Source organism: Conger conger, chromosome 10, assembly GCF_963514075.1.
Source record: "Conger conger chromosome 10, fConCon1.1, whole genome shotgun sequence".
In the NCBI taxonomy this organism is placed as follows: domain Eukaryota; kingdom Metazoa; phylum Chordata; class Actinopteri; order Anguilliformes; family Congridae; genus Conger; species Conger conger.
In genome coordinates, this window is record NC_083769.1 from 26,346,072 (window position 1) to 26,363,881 (window position 17,810).

General features: G+C 40.2%; 1 protein-coding gene across 1 annotated transcript in view; it reads right to left on the reverse strand.

The window, feature by feature from the left end:
* The window catches only part of LOC133139037 (calcium/calmodulin-dependent protein kinase type 1-like), a 47,330-nt gene extending 30,033 nt beyond the window's left edge, over positions 1-17,297 (reverse strand). Inside the window, exons 1-2 of the mRNA XM_061258286.1 lie at positions 17,195-17,297; positions 11,854-11,968 (exon numbers count right to left, since the gene is read on the reverse strand). Coding sequence (XP_061114270.1) covers positions 11,854-11,939 — 86 coding nt within the window. The 5' untranslated portion in view covers positions 11,940-11,968; positions 17,195-17,297. The remainder of the gene's footprint in view (positions 1-11,853; positions 11,969-17,194) is intronic.
* Between the last annotated feature and the right edge of the window lie 513 nt (positions 17,298-17,810).

The following is a 17,810-nucleotide window of genomic DNA, read 5'->3' on the forward strand; positions in this document are numbered from 1 at the left end:
AGTGTTGTTTTGTCTAAACCTGAATCAACCACAGGCCAGCAGAGTAAAGGTTGCTTGAGTATCCATGATGGAATTTTAAAAAGTCAAACAAGAGCAACCTTCACAGTTGCAAGTAGCAGACATTTACTGGTGTCTGTTGACTTTTCATACCCTGTTATCTTAACAGGATATTAAACTGATGTTTAATATAAAGGATGGCCAGAGAAAATTCAGTAGAAAACTGTTCACAAATCCAAACACAGTGGGTCACTGTAAAGGTGATGTCATTCTGAGAGACCCAACATTGGGGAAAAAAATGTATGCTCTAATGAGATACAAATGGCCTCTGTTTTTATTTGGTCATTAACTCAAACTAAGCTTGGCAGCTATACAATTTTAAAGTTACTAACAGTGCTAATCTATAAGGTCTAAATTGCTAAAACTTGTATTCTGATATCACGCTAAACAGAACATTTCATCTACACATGTTTGTAACTGTGAGACTCAGGTTTCCCATGATGCAGTCCTTCCCTGAGACAGGCCAGAGTTAGGCCTGGGTCTGCATCCTGACAGTGAGCAGTAGCAGGGCGGTGATTAACTACTGAGGACACGGACACAAACAAACCGTGGTAGGTCAGCGTGTTACATGGTCCAGTGAGGGGAGTCATATTTATCACGGTGCAAAAGAGCTCCCATAAATGTGTGAAGGCATCACTTTTAACCATTGCAGCCTCTAACCCAAAAGCTAACATTGGTCATTCTTCCATGTCGTGTATTTGCTGATCAACCTAAAAGGAATGTATGGTTTCCCAAAACAATTAGATTTCTGATACCTGAACTTACATATTTCTTAAAGGAAAATGCACTTACATTTATTCAATTTCAGAAGATGTATAGCATAGAAATATCAAACACATATAAACATATGCATGTTTATCTGTGTGTGACATACATAGTCACATAAACATTTGAATATTCTCCAAAGAGCAAATATTCTAATGATCAATTCCTCCTTCTTTCTTCCCCAGAGTCCTCTTTCACAAATAATGATGAGAAGTAATCTAAGTGAACTTTTATCTTTATGTTGTTAATAAGCATTCAAGAAATCATCTAATAAATCAATCAGTGATCTTGTGTTCAAGCATTAAAATAATGTAATATTTGGTGCCATCCCACACATAATCCAAAATTTACACACACACAAGCAGACACACAGAAAGAAACTAATCCAGTCTCCCTCGGGATTATTCCGTTACCAAAACACAAGAAGTACCTGTGTCTCAATTAATGCACACATCATTACACTTCATAATTCCATCTTTCACAAAACAAGTCTCAATATTCAAGGAACACTGGAGTAACTACACTAGACCAGTCCAGCCACACAACAATGCAATTCAAGAAATTCTATAGAGACTGCATCTAATCCCTGGGCATGATTGATGTTGACATGCTCATCGAGTCATTTTTCCATTACCGATGCACCAAAGCTTCAGCCCTAGTGATCAAAACCAGGCTAACTGGACTTACAGTATAAGATGTACAATGTCTGAATTCAGTTTTAAACCATTCACCATTTTTGCTCATTTGAATTTGGCTTCTTTACGTGGTGCATGCAACATAGAGAAAGCCCAAATGAGTAAGAGACTGATGAAACATGATGAAACACTTTCCACTTATTAGTTGTTATTATTATTATTATTTCTAAAACTGGAAGCTGAGGATCACAGTCCTGTGTGAAAAGCTTGGTGCGACTGGATGGAGGATGAGACCGTGATGCTGATGAGACCGTGATATAGAACAGAGCCATTAGTGGGGGGTATCTGGAGGTGCCACTACAGTAAATCACTGCTGGACCTCGGACAGCAAATTTACAGCCAGGACAGTAAGTCAGTGCCACCCACCGGGGCCAAAATTAAAGGACATCAATACACGTACGGGAACGGAGGAATGCATTTGTCACAGTTATGTGACAGCCGCAGTCCAACGAGTATCTAAGACTGAGAGCGAATGTGATTAAATTAGTGTATACAAACCCCATTTCTTACAAAGGCTGTGGCTTGTAGGAAGAGGATTTGTTCAGGTTTTGAATTGGATCACAGTGATATTTTTCTTATTGCGCAGACCACTGCAGATATACTGAGCAATATCAAATTATAGGAAGTGCTTGATTGCAGTCATTGCTGCTAAAGGTGGTGCAACCAGTTATTAAGAAAGCAATTACTTTTTTTTTATATGAGTGTTTGATATTGTTTTCATTAAATAAGTTAAATGTGTTTTGTGTTCACTCAGGTTCATAAAATATTATGTCTAAAGATCTGAAACCATTCAATGTGACAAATACGCAATAATAGAGGATATTAGGAAGGGGGTCAATCCTGCATAAGAATAAAAGAAAACTATGTTCAGAAATAAGAGTTATTCGAAGGTGATTAATGGGAGTGCTGTAGTGCATCCGGGTTCAAAGAGTTAATGTAACAACACCCACCAACAGTGCTTTGTAACTGTAGGATTCATGTGTATCATTAAGGTCAGGGTGCGCAATGTATTATGCAATCAAATGCAAGCATATTTTTCTAACTGAGGGCAGAGACTAATGCAGCATTGCCACACAACAAAACAGGAAATGTTTGATGATTACCGCTACCCTCTTTTTGATGGCCCAGTCAACATGTCAGGTGTTGGGAGGACCACAGAATTGGCTCTCTGGTGAGGCAGCTTACAGAGTTTTGGGCATGAGAAGCCATTGCTGCACACTCTCGGTGTTCAGGAGTGGAAGGGCTGTTGAACCTTCTCTCAAACAGCGATGATCCGGCTCACTCTGCTGCTGAAATCTCACAAACACTCCAAACCGAGAGCTGAAGAGCCATTCTTCCACTGGGCACCAGAAACAATAACACACAGGTCCGCTAGAGCAGAGATCAGCCCTGCCAGCAGGAGGAGCCCTGCTCCACCAGATTCATCTGAAATGGGGATGGGGCAGGAGAACAAAAAAAGCAACAATGCAAGTATGGAGAGAATTCCTACCCATTCACTCTGCCAAAATACAATCCCAGAGGGGTTTAAGTTTTCTCGGAACTATTATTGCATGCCCTTTACAATTTCAGCTTTTTAGGCCGAAACAGATAGTTATGAGAACCGGCTGCACCGAACTGGGAGTTCCAGAGACATTTAAAGAAAGAGAACAATTTTAATCGATTTGTGGTTTTCAGTAATTCTGAAAACCCAGAGCGCTGAACATGTTTCCATCTTCCACTGGGTGAATATGATTCAACATTTTATTTAAAGCTGCCAAAACCAGTCTCTCTTTCTCTTCATGGATGTTTGCTGAGGCAGCGAATGAGAAAAATTATGGGGTTTTCATTCACTTCTTCGCGGGAGCCTCATGATATCAATCACTACCACTGAAGCATGCGTCAGTGTGCCACCATTAACCATCACTTGTGGGCAGCCCCATCTGTCACCTCATTGATTTTGGATAAGTCAAGTGCTCCCCCTCCTCACCTCGGTCTCGTTTTTCACAAAATTGGAAAAACGTTAACACATAATTTTAGCACAACACTCACAAAAAATAAGGTTGGACTATGCAGTACCACTCACCCACTCACCGGTCATCTTCATCATCTCTAGTAATATGCTCCAGCTGTCCCTCAGGTCAGAGATATAACTTTTTAAATGTGCGGCATCAGCACCTCTCCAGAACACTTGGCCGTAACTTCGCTCACTGTCATTATGCAGCTTTCGACTGCTGACTCCTACAGTGCTAAGATTTATTTGAATAGAGAACAGTATATCAAGGGCAGGCTGCCTGGGTTTTGCTGGACAAACCCTGACTCTTAACAACAGTACCACTAAGCAGATTTAAAGAGCTGTTCAAGGTGCCTGAAGGCTGCTGCAGCAGTAGCACAAAGGCCAACACATTACAGGGTAACTGCAATACTGTAGACTGACATTATGAGATTATGGCCTGGTAGACAGACATATAGTATATAACTTTAGCGTAGTTACAGTGCGGTCCGTAAGTATTTGAACAGTGGTACAATTTCTGTTCCTTTGGCTTTGAGCTCCAGGACATTGGATTTGAAATGAAACAAGTATGAGCATGAGGCTAAAGTGCAGGCTGTCACCTTTAATTTGAGGGTATTCTAATTTCCCCATCAGTTCATCTGTGTAGGAATCATTTATTTAAATGAATAGTCCCCCCATTTTAGGGGACCAAAAGTAAAATGAGAGATGAAAGCGTCTGAATACTTTCTGAAGTACGTCTAGTTGGAAGGCAGTATGCTTCTGTTTAATATGAAAAGTAGGCCTACATGTACATCCCCATTCATGCATGTGAACAGGCCTTCTGCATTCCTCATCTGTCCCTTCGTAATGCAAACACACGGCCTAATGCCAACGCTTCACAGAAGACCAGAGGAATACAACATCTGTTGTTTCATGACAATGTTCCCCCTAGCTACTTCAGGGAGAAAACAAATGGGAGACCAATTCTTATGAATGTCATAAGAAACATTGTCAGAGGATTCCTTTCATTCTTTGTTAGCTGTTAGTTCAGACTGACTGGGACAGTGAAGGTGGCATCTCCTTGCATGAGTGTACTATGAGAGTAAGACTGACTTTGATATCTGTAGCCCAGTGCACCCTGCCGTGCGTGTTATTTAATTATTAATGCTTTTTCTGCTTTAATTACAGTCAGGCACAGGACCATCATACATCTCTGCCATTTCATCCCAAGTATAAAATACAAATGCACAATATTAACACATTCAGGATAAAGTAATCACCACAGATGTTATCACAGAAAACACAAGATGAAACCCTTCATTTCATAAAACATTTGGACAGAAAAGCTCAAAACACTATTTTGCTGCGACCACTTAAATGGGATGGACATCCACTTCTTTGTCCAGAGTGCAGCCAGAAACCAACCATCACAGGTGTCTTCAGGTGCATCTTCATTTCACCTTGTGCTTAAAAACAGCTGACAGATCTTAAATTTGGTCTTCTGAGCACACCTCAGAGAAACACTAAAGTCCAAAATGCGTCAGCACTTTTTTCAGTGCCAGATGAAATAAACAAACGCACACTAAGAAAAGTTACAAGGCTTTTGGGAGCTGCTGTCCACTATCGTGCACTGCAATGATGTCATGACACTGGGAGGGTGACATGAAGAGCCAGGTGTCTCTTGTTACATGTTTGTTAATTTATCTAAGCCTCTAATCTATTATTTTTTGCATTTATGTAACGCTTTGCTAACATGCAAACCGCTGTACAGGGATGAGGGGGAAATCTGCCTCAGCCACCATGTGTAGCACCCACTGGGGGGATACACCGCAGCCATTTCGTGCCAGAATGCTCAACACACATCACTTGAGGTGGACAGGGAGAGATTTCTTAGCCAATTAAATCAGGGGACAATTAGGTGGCAGGGGATAGAGGTAGTTTGGGTAATTTAGCTAGGAGACTAGGGAACTCCCTACTCTTTGCAAAGAGTGTCATGGGATCTCTAATGACCACAGTGAGCCAGGACCTTGGTTTAATGTCTCATCTAAAAAACGGCATCTCCTATAGCATAGTGTCCCCATCACTACACTTGTGCTGCACTGCACTAATCTACTCTATATTAATATATGAATTACATTAACATAGATTATATTATAGCACAGAGGCAAATGGACTGCTAATGCTGCCAATCTTGTTTTTGATCCTTAAATATAAAATTATTAGTATTAAATAAACCAAGTATTCGGGTTATAATGGTCACCATGGAAATGTGTCCGGAACATACTCGCAGGAATGTATGTTAACCCGGCAGCAACAAGGTTACCATCAATACCATTCATTTCCTTCTGCAGTGTTTGAGAGGCTTAAAAAACCTGACTGACCCAGGACTGCAGGCTTTTCTAAGCATGTATTTTTTCCTTGAATTTCCCCATGGGAAAAAAAAAGTTATTCTATTCTATTCTAATGGCTTTATTTTACCAGACAGGACAAAAAAACGTAAACAGAATGTGTGTGGTTGTGGAGCACTGCGAGCTTGTAAATTGTTAATGACTTTTAGGGAAGTGTGATTAACTTGCCCTTTACACAGCACTCTCTAACACAAACATTTACTCTTGACTGCAGTACTTTGATTACCGTACAACCTTGGCAGACTCCCTATGTGGGAATCACTTGTCTATTTGGTTGTGGTTGTGGTTTGTGGGGGGGTGGATTGCTATGTCTAAGTGGGAGCAATGGCCAGGTTCCACAAACTAAACATTTCACCTGCAGAAGAAGTTTTAATATTGTCCCAACTGTTTTGTACACATATGTACAAGCCGGCAGTCCTTGCACAATAATGGCTGGTATCTCACCTTTTCTGCAGCTCTGATGGCATACTGTATATTCATCTGTTATTTCCAGACTACAGATCAGTGTAAGGATACTTATAGTCAGCTTCACATATCCCAGTGTCTGCTATCTTAAAATACAAACAAAAGACTGTCCGGTGCTTCTTGCTGTAATCCAGTGGTTCAATAATGTTTACTGTAGCAATATCTCAATCACTCTGTACAAATTTGATGCCAAGGAGACAAATCTGGCACAATATAATACAAAACACAACACGATTTACATAAGAGTGATTGCCAGATGTAGATAATGAGCATAGCATTCATAAATATTATTGTACGAATAAGAGAACCTCAAATAATGAAGTTACTTCCCTGTAACACTCCAGTGAATGTAGTCAGATAAAAATAATCTAAGACAGATTCAACGCAGGCGCTAGAACAGGGCACACCACGTCCAACAACCCTGCTCAGTGTCTGCGGAACAAATGCACTGGGACCATTTTTGAATGCTGCGGTATGAGTTAAAGTAAATCACAGGCCTGTGTGAATGGCTTATGTACCAATTGACTAGCCTGGCTGTAAGGTGTAGTTATACTGAAATTAGTCAATGTAGGAAGTCGGCATTAATATTTCACAAATAAACAGTTACAAACTAATTGATGTCCTGTAATTGATGTCAGCTCAAACTTATTGAAATATTTCAGGTGCATAAATTGCCTACTTGACAACTGATCGGTTACTTATTCTGCACTGTATGTACGAAAATATCATTTCCATGTAGCGGGGAATAATAATCTTTAAAAAGACAGTGGTTGCCCCCATAGATGCATCTGAATTTCAGCATCTGCTGGTTTTTTGTTTTCACCTTAAAACCAGTAATCAGTTCAGACCCAAGAAACAAGAGATGAGCGCTGCGTAACAATGAAAACAACAGACATCGGAGCTCGTCCAGATCAGAAACACAGCTTTAAATGTTCACCATAGTGAAGAGTATACAGCTGTGGCCATGATATAGCCTTACTTCCAGGGGGAAAAAAACAAGAGGACAGCTGAGGAGGACTTAATTCCAACAGCCCAAATGGTGTTGGAAATACAAATAATTTTCTAGGAAAATGAAAATAATAAGTGACTTCACCACCATTATTTTTAATACTCACTAATCAAAAAATAAACTTTGTCACCATAGTGATTGTTATATAGTCTGCATAGAAACCATTTCTGTTGTCAAGACAACATCCTGCTATAACTCACAGCTGAATTTCACAGTGAGCCAATAGCCTTTCCATAAACAAACCTGGACTACATGCAGTATTCAAACAGTACTGCACATAATCTCATATTGGACTTCTGGAAGAACAGCATGCTTTCATACAGCTTAAAACCCAATAAATATCCAACACAGGACATCCTGTTTTAATAGGATAATAGGAAGGACTAGGTAGTTAAAATAATTTTATATTCCTTAATACATTACTTTGAATATTAATTTGTTTAGCAGCTGCCCTTATCCATGCCAACATCATTTATTTCTGATTACAGAAATATCTGATTATCTGATATTTTCTTGGGCTTGACCAGCAAACACTTAAATAAATGAGTTTATAGATTTATAAACAAATTATTGCTTTCAGTAGAAACCTGACTCAGGAAGATTGCATGGATGTGGCTAAGCCATCTAAATACATGCGCAATGTAATTGCTTTACCCCAGTACAGCGGACATGGGGACAGATGGAGTAGCGGGTTGGGGGGGAGGGGGGGTTACATCAAAAGGAAAAGCGACTATAAACCATTCCGGAGGTAAACTGCCCACACAGAACATTCAGGAACAGGGATGAGTTCAAGATGAGTTCATAGCTGAGTTTTTAGTCCAATAAATACGTAAAATCCTTCTCCCTTGTGACCTAAATGAAAAGTATATGTTGTTCAATGAATATAATTTATTTTAAAACTTCAAATCTCCCTCTCTTGTCCTTTGTCTCTGACACCTAAACCTGACGCATCAATGCACAGCTTAGCTTGTGGAAGAAAATCTTTCCAAATAAATCAATTAACTATGCTCAAAGAATTCCAGGATTAACCCGTTTGGAAATCTTCTTCCAAAGCTTAAGAGGCTTTTTATCAACACGTAGGCCATAATCCCTAGTCTGTATGGTTACTGTGCAACACTGCAGGTATAAAGTATGCCGACATGCATTTCAATATTTTATAAATAACGCAAAAAGACATGGAGGAACTCATTAATGCACCATGAAATCAGACTGCTTGGGCCCCAAGGCGATGAACCATCTTGGAAAACAGATTGGCAAACAGTTATTTTCAGGTTAAAACAGAAGAGTGAGGCTGTATGGATAGTTATTTGGAGACTCATATCTCATGGTTTTTGAAATGAACAAACACATTATGTCAGTACTTTTAAACAATAAATATAATTCACAAAGGAATATGAGGCAACTGTCAGCTTTGCACTATTTGGTTCTACTATGTTGAAGAAGTTTACCTTTAAAAAAAAAACATACATACAATCAGTCATTCTCAGTAGAACAGCAGATAATCAAGGAAAACAGATGTCAGTTCTCAACACAGTCAACCCTTAGGATGGCAACATAATTTATCCATCTACTGTTCTCTCTCCCTCTCTCTCAAATGTAGGGATTTACGATAATATCATGGTTGTATCGGCCAAAAATAGCTTAACATAAACTTTTTGGTATCAGACAATAAACTAAAATGATGGTCGATACGAGATATGAGAGAACATGCAGAATGGGGAAAATTGGTTGCAATAATGTGATGACATAAAACATGGCAGTACAGACATCAGCCAATATGGGGAGATGGAAAGGGAAACGGAAGTTAGGCTTCATGAGAGCAGTATACTGCAATCTAAGTGGTCCTACCAAGTGTGGCTGTTATGAGTTGGGTTAAATGTCCAGCTCCGACGGGAGCCTGACCAACTGTACACAGGACTCCTCAGAAGCAGTATCTGACGATTGTTTTGTTGCCAAAGCACAACCCTGGAAATTGGACCAAGTATAAACCTGGTCAAGCTCTTAGTAGTGCCAAAACTTTTTTTTAAACATACACTCATCCAATAGTATAATTGTTCTGCATTTTATTCAACCCAACGAAGTGGCGTAGGTGTTTTGGGTGAGGTTTTTTTCTTCATGGAGGGATTTGCCCTTCGTTTCACTGTAGTCAGTATCAGCTGCCATAGCAACAGAAGTGGCTGATTCTACTTCCATTCTGAGATAATGATCCCAATAAAACAAAACAAGCTTGTAGTCAATATCGAAAATTAAATATCTGACTGCATCATTTACATTTATGTTATGCATTAAACAGCAGCACAACATCATATGTTCCCCTGTTGCATCCAAGACTTGGATGCAACAGGGGAATACATGACTTTCCCCACTCTCTATTTCCCCTGGTTCTGTTGTAGGTTTGGCTGCAGTCCCTGTGTCATTTATTCTTGTTGCAGGCAGAAAGGAGCACCTCAGCGTACATCAATGGCACTTTCATTTTCTTTTGTTCCTGCCGGTACCTTTCATGGATAAATGGATTCTATGTGCCAGTCTGTTGTTTTACTGCAGCTCTGGCCGTAATTCACAGCCCGGACGTGTACTGGAATCGATTACTCTGGAGGGAAAACATGGAATGCACTGATCCCTCCAAGACCCTGAAGTACAGGCCCTCACAGGATGCTCCAGCACATGTCCACCCCTGCACACACGCACAGACAGTACAGCGAACATCCCACCACACTGCCTACTGCGCACTGAGTGCTCTGGTATCCCTGCCTTTCTGCGCGCCGTGCCGTTTTAAGCGCAAGGGCACCTTGTGTTTATCGGCTTGTCTGTTGGCTTCAAAAGCGGGCTGCCGTGAATAGCAGCATTATGAGCTATCTGGGGATAGTGTCCCATCCCCTGTAGAACAGGAAAACGACCCCTCCTCCCTCCTCTCTGGCCGGCAGACCCTTCTGCCCACACCGCAATGTGCGCAATACTTAAGAGACTACAATACATGAGAGACTTTATCAATACAGAGGCAGTTCTTACAAACTCACGCTGTTAGGACCAAGAGCAGAATATTTAGAGCTGGGATGCCAGCCCAGACCTGGGACAAACACAGAAGTATATATACATATCTATTTAAATTTCTGGATGCTGGTAATCCTGTTGGTCCCAGAGAATGTTGTGTGAATTCATGTTTCTTTTTAAATTGTCATTAATCTGCAGACTTTCTACTGGTGTGCAAAGGATAATAAATAGGCGAAAGTATTTCAATGAACTATCTGACCCAGGTCTCCACTGGACACATGTGTTGGTCTATCTCCTGATCATTTCTCCCACTCTCCAGACATCCAAGGTCAGGCTTATCTGCTCTGTGAGTGATGGGTCCATATTCACTCCTTTACTCACTGGACATGCTGGGTGTGTGTTCTTTACGCCTGGCCCAATGTCACTTGCACAGACCACACAGAACACGCAGCCTATGAGATTAGGGAATGCTTTCATCTTGTGCTGTAATTTACACACAGACTCCCACTGTTAGGTCTCAACATGTTATTTAGGAAGCGTGGCAATTTTAGAGAGGATTTTTAGAGATTAGAGATTTAGAGATTTTTTGACATATTGTCATTTTGATTAAACCCTGAAGACTCATATTGCATTGGATGTTAATTCATTTCAAATATGGAGTTTCATAAAATAGAAAAAAAAAGAATAAAATGTATAAATGTGATATATTTTGTAATTCGTGCATGTAGAGATTACTTGAGTGATATTTACTCATCATTGCAGAATGACATGTTATAATGGCTATGTGCAAGCTGCAGGCAGAGAGGAGAGAAAGTGGACCAGGTTCCCAGGGTTAGGACATCCATTTTTGCCTTGACAGGTTTGGAACACACTGCATCGTATGCCACCAAAATAGCCACAGTTTCTGCTAACACAGGCTTGTGTCTGTGGGAAAATAACCACAGTGTATGCAAACATTTCACTTTGCTTCTGTGAAAACAGGCTCACACTGTCCGAGAAGCACAAACCGAGCTGTGAAATCTGACCAGTCAATATGCCACAGAATCACAACGGTCAGACTATAACTGCAGAACAAGGGTTGGTCACTATACCAATTCTGATGTAGGCAGGAATAAAGATTACTATGGCCTAAAAACGGCTGGAGGGGATTGGTCAGTATTGTTTATAACTGCTGCAGAGTATTGGTCAATACATTTGGTAATTGCTTTTTTTTGACAAACTGGCTTTGTGCCAACAGAAACAGAAGCAGAACCCATTTACACATTATCAAATATTCATAGAAAGTTAGAATTTCTGCACCTCACCAGAGCAAACTATGCTGCTAGACACATTATGCGAACATATGGGGATTTTGCTTTTTAACTGGAGACTGCTTTTTGTATTGATTCATTAATCTGTCTCATAAACCAGAGTGCGCTCCGAGAAAAAAATGATCAACCATTCTAAAATAAGTGAACAGATTTTACAGTATTAAAATCATCGCTTGATACTTACGTGCCCAGGACTTCCTTGAAGTCATAATTCTCTTTAACATCTGACGTTTTCTTTTTCCAGCCATTTCCATCTTCATCCAAAGGCATCTTTCTGTACTCTCGTCCCAGTGGGAAATCTGAGCGGATGAAAAGGAGGCAGGACACTGAACGAGAGGCAGTGCAGAGAAAGCACTCTCCCATTTTCTGAGTTCTGAATTATCTCAAAATGCCATTTGTATCAGTTACAGAAAAAGAAATGTCTATCTTCAGCAACAGCAATTCTCTATCAATGCCATCACTGTTACAGTAAACCAATAAACACCAAAGAAAATCTGATTTAAAATGATTCATTTGAAAGGAATGCACGCATATCCAAAGCGCCAACGCAGAGAAAGGGTCTCATTTTAGAACACAGAGAAATGGTCTCATTTTCCAACACAGAGAAACGGTCTAATTTTAGAAGACAGAAACGGGCTTATTTTAAATGTTAAATCCCCAAGACAATACAGCTTTGCACTAGGATAATGAGGCATCATCGCTCATGGTAACAGCGACTGATGGTCAAGATTTGCCATTATGCATCACATTTTCTGTCAAATGTATTTTATTAAAGGTCAGGTTGTATTAACGGTCAGTTGTTTTTCTCCATGGTAAAATATCACTGCGATACTGATAATGACAAACGATTATCGCTTGATTGATTTTACTGATTGATTGGCTGAATGTTGGATTACCTGGACGGGGGATCACGCGTCTGAAGAAAACATAGGCTGAAATCAAACCTAGGAAATCCCACAGGGCAAAATCGAACTGGCCATCAGCCACTTTCAGCCTGGAAAGCGGGTTTAACAGATCACACACACGCCTTGCCGTGCAGCACTGACTCCGGTCTGGTTAGTTTTCCTGCACCAGCTGTGCATGGCGTGCAGCTCTCAGCATGCCCCGCAGCTCAGCTGCTTACAGCATGCACTTCTGAAGACCAGCAGAGCAGTTTGTATTCTCCCAAACTGGCAGAATGCTGGGCTGGAGCAACCCACAAAACCTGGTTAGTTATTTTTTCATTGTGCTTGGGGGGGTTACAATGTGGCGGAGATTAAATAACTGTGTTTTTGTCCTCTGCCCTTTTCACCCTCAGAAAGATACTGTGTTGAGAAATAATTATGTATAATGTCAGCTGAGTATGTTGCCTTCAAAAAGGCATAATTCTTTGTTGAATACTTTTTAGATTTAAAAAAATAAATTCTACCAAGAGATTTTCATAAAAATACTTAGGGTGCTTCATTCTATATACACAATTAAATTAAGAGACAATAATTTATTCTGTTAAAATGAACTAATTTATCAGGAAATCAGACAATCAATGTCTGGGCGTGTTTGTAGCATGTTCAGTTCATGTTTGAATGAAGGGTGAAAAAGTGTGTCCATCCTGTTAAATTCTTTGTCAGCAACTCCATTCATCAGAGTTTGGACTGTTCATCAATAATCACATACTTTCAGTTCATTAGACAAGCTACTAACTGCTCTCTACTTGAGGTACACACTGCAGCCTGCTGCAAACCACTGCAATGTCATCGGTCTCCTCTACACCTATGATACAGGCTGACCTAGAGTCTGGGTCACAAAGTCAACTATCAGTTCCACCAGAACATTTTTAATCGGCTTCATTAGTAGAAGACATTAGAGTCTTCAGTTACACATCAGAGATATCATAGTTTGGATTTCTCTGTCCTTGAGTTCCAGAGTAGCAATTGAATGGTCATTTGTAAAACACTGTGCCAGTCTTAAAATAACATTTTAAACTTCCTATCAGCTCATATTGTCACTGCATGCTTTGGCATTCAGAATTCATAGGATAAGGCTGAAAATATTCAATTTCATTAGCATGGCCTGCCAACTGTAATTTCAGAAACTAAGAGGAATAACTTCTGACTGTTGGCCTAGAACTGGGCCATGTTAATAATTGTACCATTTAAATAATGCATATTTCATTAACAAAATGTAGGGTACTATTCAGTCTGTTGTCCTTTGTCTGACAACAAATATAAATAAACATTATGCCAACACATTTTGGGATTTTTGTTCCAGTGAACTCAAGTGATAGCTGCTTGTATATTTTAAAGACAGAGCAGGTCACAGTTCTAGGTCAAAGAGGAGGCCTTAGACACAGAAAATGATTGTGCTCAGGTGCACAATAACACTGCTGCACAAATTGACCGGATTAGTCAACCTTGACTCAGACGATGATTAATACTTTGTTTTGCCTTGGGTTTTTAGAATGAAAATGTTTGTGCTACCCAGGTAATCGTCTTTTCCCACTTTCTTCATCCATCTTCCCTGCTCCCTTTCAGCATATGACACTTCACAGAGAAGGGAGTGACATTGTAGACAAGCCAGAGTAGCGGTTGGAATGTGTTGTAAACAGTGTTGAGCTGTCAGACTGTTCACCTCCTAAATGCTCTGCAGTAGACTGTACTGTACAACAGTGCATTTTGACGCCCAATAAAAGCACAAGATGGCACCACACTATGCTTTCACTGTTATTCCCCTAGGTGCAATTTACTTATGTGAGATGTGAATGCTTTCCTAGAGAGCTACATGTGTATCAGTTTTAATGACAGTGACAATGGACAAATGACAGCAACTCAGAAACCTGCTGGGGCATACTGTACTTTATACAGAGATGCCCAGACAATGCCAAATAATCTGTGCTAAAACATTCCATGCACAAGTAATGTTACTGTTACTAATTAACTGCGGATAGGCTTGTATCAGTAGTCCAGTGATCCACTGTGGCCAATCACAGATGCTTTCTCAAACAGTATCTCTTCATGGGGTCTCCATCTCCATCTCTCTCCGTGTGTGGAGTTGGCATGGTCCTAGTTTCCACGGTAACCAAACAGGAATTGCATCTTGGCAACTGCAGAACCAAACTGCACCCCAGCATTAAAGGCTATGGGGACATGGTTTATTTTAGTCTCTTCCTTTAGCAGTACAGTAAGTGCATCCATCTCTTGGGAGGATACAGCAGCAGGCAGGTTGAGCTGCGGCTGAAACAGTCTAATGAGACTGATTCTGTTTAAAACGATAGAGCTCTGAGGACAGATCTGTCTCTCCCAGAGACAACAATGGCTCCAACATGACGTTTTACTGTCTGAGTAGCTGCATAGCACTAGACCCTAATGCTTCCTTTTTCTTGCACAAACATACAAAATAGGAAGCCAAAAGAAAAAGGAGCTCTTCTCCGCTGCCAGGTGCTCCACTAGTGTTTATGTAATGTGAGATTTCTGCCCCCCGATAAGAATTATCCAGAACCAAGCACAGAACAGAACCAGCTCCAAGGGGATAATGTGTACTATATAGGTGATATTAAGGCTAAAGTTCCCTGTCAGGGAAACCAGACAGGGAACTTTTCTTCTGGTTGCTGGCAATAAGTTATATCACTTGGAAGGCTCCTAGAATAAAACATGGAATAACCACACTCAGTTACTGATAGAAGTACAAAATAAAATAAAAGTAGTGTCACCAGCTGAAGTAAAAATATTAATGAATATAGATACACCTTATATAGAAAGTAATGTTATTGCATGGCCTTCTGAATGAAATCATCTGAACAAAAAGTTGACACTACAGAGAAATGACCGTACATTACCAAGGCTCAACTATAACCTAAGAATAATATCTGCAGGCAAGAAGGAAGCAGCGAAAAATAACTTGCCGTTTCCAATATTTCCTCATGCACATTTAGTTACATTGTTTCCGGAGGCTATAACCGTATTCTGGCATTTACAACGCTAACCTTTTAACCCACTGTTAATGGCATTTTGCAGTGTTTTCTCGTTTTGTAGATAGGCCTACGTATCCATTGCATAATCAGTGTTTTAAAAAGGTTCAGATGCTACAAAGCTTCAAAAAATAATACATGTCATTAATTAATTAATTAATTAATTATTTGATCGTGTACATGTGAAAGGTGAAGCGGTGACTCTTCGTGTTTAGTTAATACACATAGACAAACAATACTTGTTTTTGCAACCTACTCCTCTTCAAGGATGGTCGACCTGAAGTAGATTTTAAAATCGCTGTAAAAAATTACCTTTTCAGCTTATTTCTATTGACTGTTCAATTCTGGAACAGTGAAATGAGCGCACTCGCAAAGATAAAACGACTGATACAAAACACGCGCACAGCAGAGGAAGCAAATGGTGTGCGTGATGCTAAGCAAACGCTTCAGCCTTCAGATGAGGTTACGGTCATGCTGTGAGTTGTTTTGAGTTGGCAGTGGCACAGATGGGCGAAGGTGGTCTAAATCTTCAGCCTGAACACCCCTGTTCACAGAAGCAAGGGGCAGACGAGTTGAAGAGGAAGCAAATACCGAATTCACAAATGCGGTTTGACTGAAGTTACAAATAGCCTACTGAATGTAGAAAATAATAGATCGTGTTTTATCAATGATTTAGCAAATGGACAATATGGAGGCTACAGAGCATCCCTACTTTTATAATGCCAGTGATTTAGCCGCCGCCAACTGAATCCCTAAACTGGTGATTAACACCATCTAGGCTGCCTGTGTTGAAATCACTGCTGGGCTTTCCTTCTCCTGTTCAACCAATAATAATAAATCAAATAATTTATATTCGGAATAGAGAAAAGGCCATTGATTGCAAACATCTCTCATAAAATCACTGGGAATTCACTAACCCCGTGTGCTGTCTAAATTCCATAGGCTACTCCATCACTTCAACTAAAACGCCTCCGAGCCACCATACATTAATCCGAATTTAAACACAACTTTTGCTAATAGGTTCGGCTATCCTCTTAAATTAATTTGATATAACAAAACTCCAAAGAATGCATGACATCCCGACATGATTGTAGTAAAATCAACACTTCCGCCGAATACCGATGTAGACGCCTATATCTATGCCAAAATTAAATCAGGCTACTTTCAGATGAGGCAACATAAAAGGTTAAGCTACATGCATTAATGCGCGTCAATTACTGAAGCATGTTGTTTAGCTATGGTTGATAACATTTTTGACAATGTATGCTAAACTAGCCTGCTGAAGGGTAACTAGAGCTCAGCTGCCTGTGTCTTAATTTGCGTACGCTAAGTGTTGTAATCCAAGACAAAATTCCCATAGACATGGCTGTTTTTATCAAATGTAAAACATAACTAAACCAGTAGCTTCACCGAGCGGAGATAGCGTGCATTATGTTTCCTTATGGGTTAGCCAATAATCCAATGCCCCCAGTTTGTCATTTCGGCTGCAACGACCCCGGTCAAATTGTGTGTATCTTTTCTAATTGTTTTATTTTATATCAAACCATGTCTACGTGTACAAACGCAGTTAAGAAAATCATACCTGTGGTTGCTGAGTTGAGAGATAATTCCCCTTTTCACCGTCTCCGCTATTTTGCAGCTCGTTCACAGACCACTGGACCACTTGCCACCAACACTTTCCTGACGTCAACAAGCCATCGGAGGAGGGGGTGGCTGCCATACATAGAATACAGAAGGATACAAATGGGCGAGGTTCAAGCGAGCCTAACCCATCGCCTGCCAACAAGTGACACTCAGGTGAATGGATGTAGACTAATGACAGATTGGTCCTGATATTACAAATGGATAGTTTCCGTTTTTTTCTTGGAAACGTTTGTCCCCCGTTTAAATGAAACCCCGCGAATAGAGTAATTAAAACGAGTCTGACAATATTTATCGGAAGATAATTAATAAACAAATGAATATCCATGTGGAAAACAATTAACATCTAGCGCTGTAATTCCTACAGGGATCAGCTGATATTGATGTAAATACCTTCACATTAAAGCTTACAGTCTGCACTTTTCATACAGTACAACACTAGGGGAATGTCACTGTCCCAGTAGCCTACTATTTTGCCGTTTAACTGTATGTCTTTGAACAGTGAGAGCTTAAGCATACAGATTAGCCTAAAATGTTTAGCGTTCATTCAACCAACA